The sequence below is a fragment of the Ciconia boyciana genome, chromosome 17, assembly GCF_034638445.1.
Source record: "Ciconia boyciana chromosome 17, ASM3463844v1, whole genome shotgun sequence".
Lineage (NCBI taxonomy): Eukaryota > Metazoa > Chordata > Aves > Ciconiiformes > Ciconiidae > Ciconia > Ciconia boyciana.
Genome location: NC_132950.1, coordinates 8790383 through 8802793, shown reverse-complemented (window position 1 = coordinate 8802793; position 12411 = coordinate 8790383). Strand labels below are relative to the sequence as shown.

General features: G+C 55.5%; 1 protein-coding gene across 2 annotated transcripts; it reads left to right on the top strand.

Annotated features, from left to right (window-relative positions):
* The first annotated feature begins 2520 nt into the window (after window positions 1-2520).
* LOC140660942 (multidrug and toxin extrusion protein 2-like) lies at window positions 2521-12289 on the top strand. Of its 2 annotated transcripts, none has more exons than XM_072882370.1 (17): window positions 2521-2699; window positions 4689-4790; window positions 5326-5394; window positions 5759-5907; window positions 6067-6109; window positions 6836-6880; window positions 7281-7378; window positions 7615-7712; window positions 8041-8154; window positions 8394-8461; window positions 8731-8839; window positions 8926-9001; window positions 9337-9418; window positions 10057-10189; window positions 10605-10699; window positions 10952-11033; window positions 11444-12289. In XM_072882370.1, exons 1-17 carry the CDS (start codon window positions 2586-2588, stop codon window positions 11677-11679), a joined length of 1713 nt encoding a protein of 570 aa, XP_072738471.1. In that variant the 5' UTR covers window positions 2521-2585; the 3' UTR covers window positions 11680-12289. The 2 variants fall into 2 exon arrangements, with proteins under 2 accessions (XP_072738471.1, XP_072738472.1); XM_072882371.1 differs by having other exon boundaries at window positions 2523-2699; window positions 9337-9406.
* The last annotated feature ends 122 nt before the right edge of the window (window positions 12290-12411 follow it).

The following is a 12411-nucleotide window of genomic DNA, read 5'->3' as shown; positions in this document are numbered from 1 at the left end:
CCTGGGGTGCCCGTTCTGCTTCCCAGCAAGACTGGGATCCACATGTGATCACAGAAACAGAAAACAGCTCTTCTGAAAGCAAGTATATTTGATTCCAAACAGCAGCAGCAAAACACAAGAAGAGGGTTTCAATCACAGCCCATCCACACGTGTTGGGCTCTCTAGGGGCTAGTCCTGTACCTGGCTCCTGGGGCTGGGAGGTAACATTTCTCCCCTAAGCCTTTTTAAAGTTCCCCCTATTCTTTTCAAAGACTTTTTCCCCAGGTTTCTGCCTGATTCTCTGCCTCCTCTTTGCCAGCCCAGGGTATTGATCTCAGCAGGGTCACAAGTAAACTTCAAAGGGACTCACACTTGCGCTGCTTGTTGAGGACCACGAATGGCACCGTCTGAGCCTTATCACTTCCCCTCCTGCCTCCACGTGAGATAACAGCACCGCAGGAACCCTCTGGCCATCCCATAGCCAGGCTGGCAACAGCCGTCACACCACCAGCCAGGACGCACGTTGTTCGCTGCTAACTATTTCTATTTCTTCATGGCTGGCACTGCAGTGCCGTCCCGCAGGCAGCTCGGGCTCCGGCACACGCACCCAACCGCCCGCTGCTCTGCCGGCTACAGGGGAGGGAAGGATCACGGAGAGAAGGGGCAGCTCCAGCTCGCCAAGCCCTACACAAAGCCATGCCATTTGGAGCAAACACCAGCGAAACTTGCTGCCTTTTACCTAGCACAAGACTGGAGTGACACCTTCTCTTTCATTCTTCAGTCCATTTTCCACCCTCAGAAGGCGTGGCTGAGATTTGCACACCGGCTGTCTTAACATCAGCATGAAAAATCTCTATTTTAGCCCCTTTTCAGTGGTGCTGAGCAGTCCTATCTGCATCTGAGAGCACTGAGCACCTATGGCAAGAAAGGCCTCGAGTCTCTGAAACGTTAATGTAAGAATCTGACTTGAAGTGTCTGTGTCTGAAAATGTTGGCCCAGCATGTTTCCATTCTGCAAGTCAGTTTGTTTCTATCCTTTCCACCGTTGGAGAGGAGCAAAGTGTTTACCTGAGCCCAGCCTGTGCCCACTGCGAAGCACATCAGGGTGGCCCAAGCCACCCAGGGTGGGTCACGGTGATGTGAACACCACCGAAGGAAGAAGAAACTGTTCCAAAGTTAAAATATGCTCCCAAACTTTACATTGAACTTCATGTTGTTCTCTCCTCGCTTGTGAAAAGGTTTTGGTGATCTGTGAATAAAATCCTCTGGCTACATTGAAACATGTGTTTCTTGAAGAAACAACATCAGGTAAATTTTGCAAGTCGCTCTTTCTCCCTTGACTACCACCAAAACCAGGAGGAACTCAAGGCCAGACTGCAGCAGCATCAGGCACTCTTTTGTCCCGAGATACCCTGATTTCATCACGGCACATAAAATCAGAGTGGCTATGACTCACCACTGCTACTACACAGTTTTTAATGATGTCACATTATACGTGAAAGAGCAAGGCGGTAAGTGAAACATTAATGAGACTTTACATTTTCGAGTGGTGACACCACAGCTATAAGGCACCAAGGCAGCGTTTAAACAGCCGTAAAAGCAAGCCCCACTTTCCACTGTAATTTTCCGTGCATTAGAAATAGATTTGGTTACAGCTACTTGGTTACAAGCTCCTGTACTTAGGTAGAATTTCACTCCCATAACAACCCAAGCTCCCACCCAAACCAAGGCCTCTTCTCCCTAGGTGCCGGGCAAACACGGCCGTGGACACCCCAGCCAAATGTGGGGTCCGGCAGCCCCCCTTCAAACCTCTGCACCCTGCTAGCTGCACCGCAGCGCTGTGGAGGCAGCTGGGCTCCAGCCTGCTGGGTGGGAATCCCTGGTTCGGAGGTGCCGGTGGGTGGACGGAGGAGAGGGCAAGGCTGCCTAGAGCCAGCTGCTCCCGCTGTTATCGTAATGCTGATGGCAGAGGGGACATCCCTTTGGTCCTGGAGGATGTGCTCAGACATCCTTGCCTTTGACAGGCCCCTATGTTGGGGGACTCAGCCCACAGCCAGCACATTGGGGATCCCAAGCCATCACCCCACAAGCGGGTCCCCAGTCCGTACGGCTGGTGAACCCCTGGTCAATGTGTGTGGGATCCCCAGGGGGTCCCCATCCCATAGCCAACACGTAGGAGGGCTCTAGGTGTCCGTTAACAAATAGGGGGATCCCCTGCTCCCCACACAGCAGGGCCCCAAGTCCTCGCCAACACATGTAGGGGGGTCCCCAGCCCGTGCCTCTCACATGGGGGTGTCCCCAACGGCCCCCTCCAAAAAAAAACCCACCAGGTGTGTGTGGGGGGGACTCCCCAGCTCCTGCCTCCCCACGGAGGGGTCCCCGACCCACGGCCGGAGCACGGAGCTTGGGGTCCCCCTCCTTGGTCGGTGGAGGGTCCCCAGCCCTAAGCCGGTGCACGGAGGGGACCCTGCCCCCGCCGTGCCGTGCCGGCCCGCACCGCCCACAGGCGGCAGCCCCGCGGCCCCGTGGGCGGGGAGCCGGCCCGGGCCGTGCCCATAAGGCGTGCGGGCGGCGGCGGCGGCGGCCGTAGCGGCGGCGGCGCGGCCCATGGCGGCGGCGGCGGGCGGTGCGGTAGCGCGGTGCCTGCGGGGTGCCCGGCGCCTCCTGCCCGCGGGTGCCCGGCGGGAGAGCTGCGAGCTGGCCCGGCTGGCGGGGCCCGTGGTGAGAGCCGGGGCGGGGGCAGGGGATGGGGACGGGGCCCGGGCGCCCTCCCGCCGCAGCGGCGCCAGCCCGGGCGCGCGGGGGGTAACGGCCGCGGCGCTGAGGTGAGCGGCCGCCGCCCCGGGCCGGGAATCGCCGCGGGGCTCGGACGCCCGGAGCCTGGCAGCGTACCCCGGGCTGGGGAGGAGACCTCGGGCCCCGGCCGGCACCGCGGGCGCGTCCGGAGCGGGCTGAGCCCTGCCCCGCCGTGCCGCCGCCGCTTCGTCTCCCTTCGGCCTCCGGGCACGGCTCCGCAGCCCGGGGTTTCGCAGGGGCCAGCCCGGTCCCTCCCTCCTGCGGTCCATGCTTGCTAGCCCGCTGAAGGCACAGCTAGAATTAAAACGCCACCATTCACTCCTTAATTGTCATCCAAGTGCTTATTCATTGCCACAGGAATTCCTGTTGCTGTCCAGCTTGATCCATGTGCCCTGCTCCAGCAGAGCCTGGCAGGACGGCTTTAAAAGAAGAGCAGTGGATTTGGGGAGGAGGGGGGGATAAGCTGTTAAATTGCTCTGTGGAACCGGTCTGCAGCCCTGGGACTGCCATTTACTCCTTGGGTGACAAGTGAGTCGCTTTGCTTGATGCCAGCTCCTTGGCCAGCCCTTCCAGCAGACTCTGGGTGCAAAGGTACCCTATGGCTTGCTGTCCTGAAATCCTCCCTGGACCGCCATTTGGCTGGATGGAGATGCATCCTTTGGTAGTCGGGACCGACAGCACAACGCTGAGGACATTTTGCAGAGGCTTCCGCAAAGGGGAGCGTGCACCACAGCCCTGGTCTAAATGCATTGTGTGTGAAGTTTTGTGCTTTGAATCTTCTACTCTGTCGGGTAAATAACTGCCAACTGATGAACTTCTCAGAGGCATCCTCCTGACATTAAAGCGCTGACCTGCTGTTATCAGGCAGCAGAGGAAGTATAGATGGGTTTCAGTTTCTGTAGCTGAATGCATCAGCCCTAGCTCAGTCCCCTCAACCGTTCTCTGTGTGCACAGATAACCTCAAAACCAAACCTACAGCTGTCATTAGTTAATTCTCATTTCATGTCAAACCCTGTACTGGAAACAATCACGGAGGTATGGATACCTCCTGCAGGGATTACTCACAGCAGGTTGAACGTGCCCAGGCCTGGCAGGAGGACTGCATCTGCAGGCAGCGGTGGGAGGTTTGGAGAGGAGAAGGTTTTGTTCTGTTCTTCCTCTGACCCCACAGGAGCTGGTTCTCCAGCAGCGCGCTGGGCTCTTGGCTTGCCAACTGCTGGGTGGAAAGGAGTGTGAGCGGACCCTGGGCATGGTCCCCGGCCATGCCCACCCCTCAGCGGGTATAAACATCTCTAACTCCTACCATCTGGTTCTAGCTGTGTCATAACTCCGTGCCTCAGAGGCCTGTAGAGAGGGCATCCTCTTGCCAAGGGAAAATGAGGTCTGGAGTGCAGTCTCTGCTACAGCATCCTTAAGCCTTGCTGTAGCCCCTGGCAAGGAACAAGCAGGCTGGACTTGGCATCTCTCCAGGAGGTGAGGACATTGCAGTTTGGGAGGAGAGTTTTCCCCAGCTGCACAGAGGTGTGGAAAAGGTGTGGGATTTTTTGTTTTCCCTCTCTATGCATCTTTCATCCTGGAAAAGGGGATTCCTAGTGAAGCCTTTAAGCCCCATGTAAACAAGGTCATCTGCCAGATTGGCTGCCTAACACCAAAATACCACAGGGGAGGCAGAAGCCTGCTTTGAAAAACAAAGCCACCGAGAACCTGCGCGAGTCCTAGAGCTGGCTCTTCTGCCCCAGCAGTGCTGGCGAGCAGGGACGGGTTCCCAGGACAGCAGAGCCCTGGCCTTGAGGCTAGGCACTGCGGTGACAACTGGAAACCCGACTGTTTGTAGTCTGATGCCTGGGGGAGGGGTGGTGTTTCTCAAGCCCTAATCAGCCCTCATCTCAACATCTCTTCCTCCTCCCATCCTAGTTTGTCGCCCAGCTGCTGGGGTTCCTGATCAGTGTGGTCAGCTCCATCTTCTGTGGTCACCTGGGGAAAGCCGAGCTGGATGCTGTGACGCTGGCTGTCTCCGTATGTATTACTCTGATTTAAAACATACAAATTATGTGTCACCAAAAAAAAAGAAGAAAAAAAAACCCAAAACCTGTAGGAATGTATAGTGAGGACCCTGTATGTAAGCACAGCCTGATGCAATGCAAACATTGCATCCACCAAACCGTTCTTTTGCCCTGAGCACAGGCAGGAGATGGGAACTGGGCAGTCAGTGGCTGTGCCAGTGCAAGGCCAGCACCCGGGCAGGAAGCTGCAGCCTGTGACCAGCTCTCTGGACCCACCAGACCTGGGGGTGTGCGTGTGGCTAGGAGCAGCACTGTTTGTGGTCCTTTAGATATTTGCCCTTTGCTAGAGGATCCTTTTCCACACCACAGGAGAGAAGAGGCTATTTAGGTAACAAGAATGTGTTATTCTGAGAATTAGAGAAGGGCTGGAAACTTCCCAAAAACTCACAACAGAACTGTTTCCCCACCCAGCTGGGAGGGACGCAGTGCTTTGGGCCAGGTCCCCTGTCACCCTCCCTTGCAACCCAAGTCCCTTGTCTCTCCTCCAGGTTATCAATGTGACGGGCATCTCCATTGGTTCTGGTTTAGCCTCAGCATGCGACACGCTGATGTCCCAGGTTAGTAGCAGCTTCCCCTTTCTTGTGCCTGACAGAGTTCAATTGGTGGTGTCTCGTCTCCTGTGCAGTGTGATCTGGGCACAAAGGGCAGGAGGATGGCAGCTTCCAGCCAGCCTGGGGCTACAGGTGCACTGGCTGGAGCCTGCTCCCTCCCTGCAGCTCCCCCAAGGAGCCCTGGGTCGTGCCTTGGCAGCAAACGGATGTGCAATCCACCTGAGAGCCAGTTAAACCCAGCCAGCCTGGCACTAGCCACTGCAGGGCGTGGGAAATGCATTTAATCAGCCTCTTGCTGCCCTGAGTCCTGAGCATTTGCCCGGACCCTTTGGTTCCCTGTAACACTCACGTTGATTCTCTCCTGACTCAGACATATGGCGGCAAGAACCTGAAGCAGGTGGGCACTATCCTGCAGCGGGGGATCCTCATCCTGCTGCTGTGCTGCTTCCCTTGCTGGGCGCTCTTCATCAACACCGAGCGGATCCTCCTGCTCATCCGACAGGACCCCGAGGTCTCCAGGTCAGGGGTGAGATCGAGCCCTTCGGGATCAGGCATTTGGCTGTGGGTGGATTGCCATGTAGTGTTGAAATCGAGGCTCTGTGGAGCTTGAGTGCAACGCTGCTTGGCTTGGCTCTTGCTTTGCTGTATCATTAACTGGGGAAACAACTCTCTTTCCAGGTTAACTCAGGTCTACGTGATGATCTTTATTCCAGCGCTTCCTGTAAGTTGCTGCTAAAGCTGTTGCTCTCTATCCCTTGGTAACATTAGGGGGAAAGGAGGGAGGGTCTTTGCTGTGTGGATCACAGGGCAGCATAGTTTAGGGTTTTACAATGTGCCCCTTGATCTTGGGCCTTAACAGATGTGTATTGGCCAGCAGCTGCTGGACCAGCAAACATGCACACTCTCACCTTACTTTGCAAAGGCTGTTACTGCAAGCCACGTCTCTGCACAACACGTAACTGGTGGTGGACATTGGAACTAGGGCCTCCAGGGCTCACTCTTAGCTCTGAGATAAAGGCTGCAGCTTGCTGTTCACACACACTCATAGCTGCTGGGCTCTTGGCTAGTTACTCTGACTCCTCTAAGACACGGAGCAGTACCCCTGGGGAATAAGGGTCTGTAGGTTAATCCTTTCTTCCAAGGTTTCCAGGCTCTCTCGTGCTGACAAAGCAGCATAGGAGATTTCCCATTTGGAGACTGATCTCTCTTCCCAGTGGGAATGGGAGGTGCCTTTTGTTACTCTTGGCTTTGGGTGCAGCCAGTGCTGGCAGATGCCGCGCGTCAACCAGACCACAGGAGCAGGGTGTTGGGCAGCGTGCCTGGCTGGGGCACCCTGAGAAGGTGGCGCAGGGAGCTGAGGGAAGGACTTATCTGTGAGTGTTAAATGGTAGCTGGCTGTTGAACCATAGTGCAGCGGTGCTGATGAAATGAATCCTGACTTTTGCAGGCGGCGTTTCTGTACCAGCTGCAGACAAGATATTTACTAAGTCAGGTATTGTATAACTACCTAGGTTCTGGGCCATAGATTAAAGGTATTCCTTGGAACATGGATAACGTCAGGGATCTAAGTTCATCCTGTTCTGGGGAGAGCTGGGCTGAGGAATTTGTGATGCATAGCCCCCCAGCCAGCCCTGCAGGGCAGGGAGAGCTCATGGGAACCACAGTTAGTTTCCTCCATTTCCACCTCCCAACTCTGCATTTTATTGATTGCACCAGCTCTTGAGCCCTGCACGCTACCTTCTGCATGTCTAACACAATCCAGCTTTACCTGAAACAGGAGCTGCCTTCTTGGCTTTCTCCTTGGGCATTGCTGAAGGTCTCCCCTGTGTTCACTGGATGGGGCTTGGGCAGTGTTGGAGAAGCAAACTCCAAAGTCTCTCCTTGGCTTCCAGGCGATCATTTTGCCTCAGGTGTTGACGGGGATTGCAGCCAACATCCTCAATGTGGCCATGAACGCCTTCTTCCTATATGCGCTGAAGCTGGGCATGGTGTAAGTGTGAGCAGAGGTGGTGACAGCCTCTCCCTGGGTGCAGGGGTTTGCTCAGGGCTGTGGGGGATGCCCAGTTCTGCCACCCTCTGCCCCCAGCCAACCAGCCTGCAAAGATAAGGCTGGAGGGATCTGCCCCATACCTGCAGCAAGGCTTGTATGGGTGCCACCAGGTCTCCTGCTGTAGCTGAGGAGGTTGGGGAGGACGTCATTTGTAATATGCCTGTCTCTTTCCCCAGGGGCTCTGCGTGGGCTAACACTGTTTCTCAGTACACCCAGGCCATTCTCCTCTTCCTTTACGTGTGGTGGAAGAAGATCCATGTGGAGACCTGGGGAGGTACGGTTCATAGCTTAATCCTTCAAAATACCAGTGTCTGGCCATGGGGATTTGGCACTGTCACCAGCACCTGACAAAGGGATTACCATCCCCTCGTGGCAGGAAGATGCTGTAGCCATGTCCTCAAGGCATTTACTGTAGCTCCAAGTACATTCTTGTTGATCATCCTGTCTCAGGAATGCAGCATGGTACAGCAGCAAGACTAGGCTGATGTTCTGTGAGCTTCGGTGGTGATTGTCCTCAGAGAGTGTTCAGAAGAGCATGTGGCTCCCCTTCAGGGGAGGAGAGGGAGAACATGCATTCATTTTGCTTCACCTCCTCATTGCAGGTTGGACCAGGGACTGCCTCCTGGACTGGGGCTCCTTTATCTGGCTGGCGGTGCCCGGCATGCTCATGATGTGCATTGAATGGTGGACCTTTGAGATCGGGAGCTTCTTGGCAGGTGAGTCTAAATCCTCTTTTTCCTCTAGTTCAACAGGTCATCTTCCAGCCATGCCTGCTCTGGTGGCTGCCTCTTGAGTGTGTCCCCAGAGCACCTCCTGCCAGCAGCCTCCTCACCTGCGGGGTTGGTTCTGCAGGATGCTGCGTCTGTTAGATGGGAGCCCTGTAGTCACTGCCTCCTTGTCAGCAAAGGAGGATTTTAATTTTGACCTAATGAAGGAAGTGATTAATCTTTTCCAGGGCTGCTCAGTGTGGTGGAGCTGGGCGCGCAGTCTGTCATCTACGAGCTCTCCTCTGCGGCATACATGGTAAGGGCTGGGTGTATTAAACCAAGATCAGCCTGGGAGGAGCCCCCAAACAATGTCCCTGCAAATCAAGGCTGGGGAGGGAAGGAGGAGTCAGTACCACGCAGGTGATGACTCTCAGGCCTGCTGTGCAGCTGCACATCCAGGGGCGTGCTGCAAATGGAAAGTCCCTTTACTGCAGCAATGCCAATTTGCCCCAAATTCCCTACTGGGGAAGAAAATTGCTGCAGGCTGTATTGCCACTCACCTCCTCCTTGTCTCCTGCTACTCAGGTGCCTCTGGGCTTCAGCGTGGCCGCGAGTGTCAGAGTGGGCAATGCCTTGGGATCGGGGGATGTGGTGCAAGCCAAGACCTCCTGCATCACTGCGCTGCTGTGCACAGGTCAGCCCAGGTCCTGCAGAGGGGAATAAAGCAGCAGGATGTGCTGCCCCTGAGGCAAGCAATTTGACTATTTCTTTTTCTTTCAGAAGTTTTTGCTGTGGTGGTTGCAACGTTACTGGGAAACCTAAAGGATGTGGTGGGATACATCTTCACCAATGACAAGTGGGTTAACAGCTTTCTTTTGAGTATTATTACCTTCTTGGAGGGTGTGATTTATATCCCAGGAGCTGCTCAGAAGCTGCTGACAGATAGAGTTCATAAACCTCCATCTGGCAAATATGTTCCCCAAAGGTTCCTCCCCACTGCCTGCTGTCACTGGGCAGCACGGATGCTGCCGACACTGGGACACTGCCATGGTGGTACCCAAGCTGCACGCATCCCCTCACGGCTCATGGGCTGGGGTCATGTAGCTGGCCAAGGGAGATATGTCAGAACCAGAGTCCCTTGGGACCGGGCCGTGCTGCTTTCCCTGACCAGTACGTACATCTTCCCAACAGGGAGATCGTTATCTTGGTGTCCAAAGTGATGATCATCTTTGCTCCGTTCCACTTGTTTGATGCAGCAGCAGTGAGTATTCCAGTATGTGGAGCGATTCCTCTCTGCAGGTTGGGGTGCAATGGAGAGTGCAAAGCTGCCTCTAGCTCTTTCTTGATCTGTTAAAATGATAGAGGGAAGCAAACTGATAAACTGTCGAAGCAGCTGCTTGCATTACCTATAGCACCTCAGTGTTCCCTGTGCTTGTAGTTGCCCATCGGCATTGCTGCAGAACAACCCAGTTCTTTCTCCCTCTTTTCCCCCTGGCAAGGCTTCAGCTTTTTACTAGCTTGTCAGAGCAGCACAAGTAAGCAGCTGGATCTTCAGAGATATCAGGTACTCAGCGCTCATACAATTTGGTGTTAGATAGTAATTTCAGCCTGTTTCCTCCTGTCATGTCCCTGGGAGAGGGACCCAGGCAGTGTGGAAAGCACTATGGGGTCTGCTGGCACACCTCTCGGTGTCTGCACATAGCTCCTGTTCTGTGCCTGGCTCGGCAGCAGGAACGAGAGGAGCCCTGCACCGTGTGCTCTGTGACGTGGCTTTGGCCCTTCTTGGCTCTGTGGGACAGCGCTGTGGGTTCCCCTATTCACAGGGCCACGCCATACGCCAGAGCTCCTGTGGTGGTACCTGCCATAGCACGTGCTGCCCCATGTGTTGATCCCTCTGCCTGCTTTCCTTAGGCAACTTGTGGCGGTGTGCTGCGGGGCACAGGGAAGCAGAAGATGGGTGCTATCGCCAACGCCATCGGCTACTATGCCATCGGCCTGCCCATCGGCATCTCACTGATGTTTGCGGCTAAGATGGGGGTGTTAGGTACGTGTGTCCTCCATTTGGCATTGGGAGTCTGGCTTTGTACGAGCTATCAGCACTGCTTCTGCTGGGCCAAAGCCTGTGCCTTGAGCAAAGGCTCAGCCCAGGAACTTGTGCTCAGATCCTCCTTCGGCTTGGTGGGGCTGGATTGCCCACTGCAATTTTACCTGAGGCAGGCTCTGAGTAGTCTCCATCAAACAGGACCTGAGATTTCCCAGTAAATCCAGGCTTGCTCCCAGCATAGGACCTCCCCAGGAGCCGTTTCCTCTCGCTGCCCCTCAGCGCAGCTCTCCCATTGAGACTGGGTTAGACATGGGGCAATAATCTGACCCCACTGAAGTCCTTGGGCGTTTTGGCACTGGCTGGCAAAAGCAGGCTTTCCTCAAGCCCTCCCTGAAGTAACTTTCCATTGCTGCAGGTCTGTGGGTGGGGATGATCATTTGCATCTCTTTGCAAGCCCTTTCCTTCTCCGCTTTTGTCGTGCGCATGGATTGGAAGAAAGCTGCAGAAGAGGTGAGACTTGTGCTTCTCTCTAGTAACTGAAAAGGTGTTAGGTGAGTTCCTGTCCCAGTACAATGCCACAGTTCTCTGGGAGGAGGCAAAAGTGAAATGGGATCTGTCCCTCTCCTGTAGCGGAGGACCAGTTTGGTCCTGAGCATTTGGTCCTGAGCTTGCTTTGGGAGAGTGGAGGGAGGAGGCTCAGGTTTGCTTGGCTGGGCAGGACATCCTTGCTCTGAGAAGAGCAACTCTTCCATGTGTTTTTAGGCTCAAGTCCGAGCTGGACTGAAAAAACAGCTGGAAGATGGGAACTCCAATGGCACAGCTGCTAACAAAACATCTGCTGTGGGTATGTAACTGGGCCTGACAACAGGGAGGGAGCCCAAATTCTCCACCGAAGCCTTCCTTTCCTTCACAGTCACGGCAGCTGGGTCTGTCCTGCAGGCCCAGATGGCTGGAAAGAGCATAGTGTCTGGTGCTGGTCCCAGGCCAGTGGCACTTCTCCTGTACTTAGTAGTGGGGTACAAGATACCCCGTTACTCCTGTCACCACCCTGGCTGCTCCAGGGAAGAGCCTGGACTGCCAGCCAGTGCCTGCCTTACCTGGGAACACCTACCGCTTTGCTGCGGCATGTCCCAGAGTCCCTGAGCCTTGGGAAGGGACCCTCAGGACTGCAGCCAGCGCTTGCACAGCATCAGGCTGGGATCCCCCGACTCTGCAGCTCACCTTCCCTGCAGCACTCACCATTCTGTTACGCAGATTACATCTCCGTTGAGACGGACACCGTGGACACTGTCGTCCTGCCCGAGAGCATCGTGGGAGGTGAGAGGCAACCTGACCACCAGCTCATCACACAGGAGGAGCCTGCTGTCGTCCCTGTTCCTCCTGCTGTGGTATGGAGGGCCCTGATGATCCGCCGTGTGCTGGCTGCTGCCACCGCCATCGCTGTCCTGCTGGTGGGCATACTGGTCCGGCTCCTGACTGGCAATGGCTAGAACCAGTGGCACTGGGGAGCTGTGCACGGAGCAGGAGGGCACGTGGTAATGTCCCGGGAGGATGGTGCAGGGGAAGGAATTCCCCCTCGGTTCCTTGTAAAGAGTCACTGTGCTCAGTTTCTGGTTAACTCACAATGTTTTATCCCACACACAGAGTTCTTAAAGGGGGTGAGGATGTGGCATCTGGGAAGAAAGTGCTTGAGAGCTGGTCCCTCTCCTGCACTGCACTGGGATGTCACTCGTGGTAGGCAGGAGTGTATCCTGGGGCTGGCCCGGGAAGGAGACAGGGACCTTGTGCTGCTGCCCTTCGTCCTGCTCCCTGGGGGCATCTGTCCATGTCATTTGCTAATGGCAGAGGCTCTTGCTGCCCATAGCACGTTTCCTCACGCACCAGTCTGTGCCAGCATCTTGCCACAGCAGTAGCGAGTGGGCTCTGCCACGCCAGTGCGGAGCAAGGCTGATTTTGTTGGAAGATGGCTGACTCCTCTGACTGCTGCCGGGGCGTTGGGTGCTGGCTGCTGGCCCTGCTCTCCCTGCGGCATGGCAGGCACAGGGCCTAAAGCAACTCTTCTTTGCACTTTTGTAAGGTGGGATTTTGATACAATAAAGTTTTCTGAGTAAATGTTGAGCTGTTAATGTGGTACGAGCATGACCCCGGTCATTGGCACAAGTAAGCTGTTAGAGGGAAGGCATGTGCCTAGCTTGTGCAGCATGGCGGGCTTGCACAAGGCA

What these genes read in the sequence shown, in the direction of transcription:
- LOC140660942 (XM_072882370.1), top strand. Translation starts at nt 2,586, where the DNA reads ATGGCGGCGGCGGCGGGCGGTGCGGTAGCGCGGTGCCTGCGGGGTGCC. An exon ending in GATCGGGAGCTTCTTGGCAG is followed by an intron (nt 8,155 to 8,393) that starts GTGAGTCTAAAT and finishes AATCTTTTCCAG; the next exon opens with GGCTGCTCAGTGTGGTGGAG. An exon ending in GGAAGAAAGCTGCAGAAGAG is followed by an intron (nt 10,700 to 10,951) that starts GTGAGACTTGTG and finishes ATGTGTTTTTAG; the next exon opens with GCTCAAGTCCGAGCTGGACT.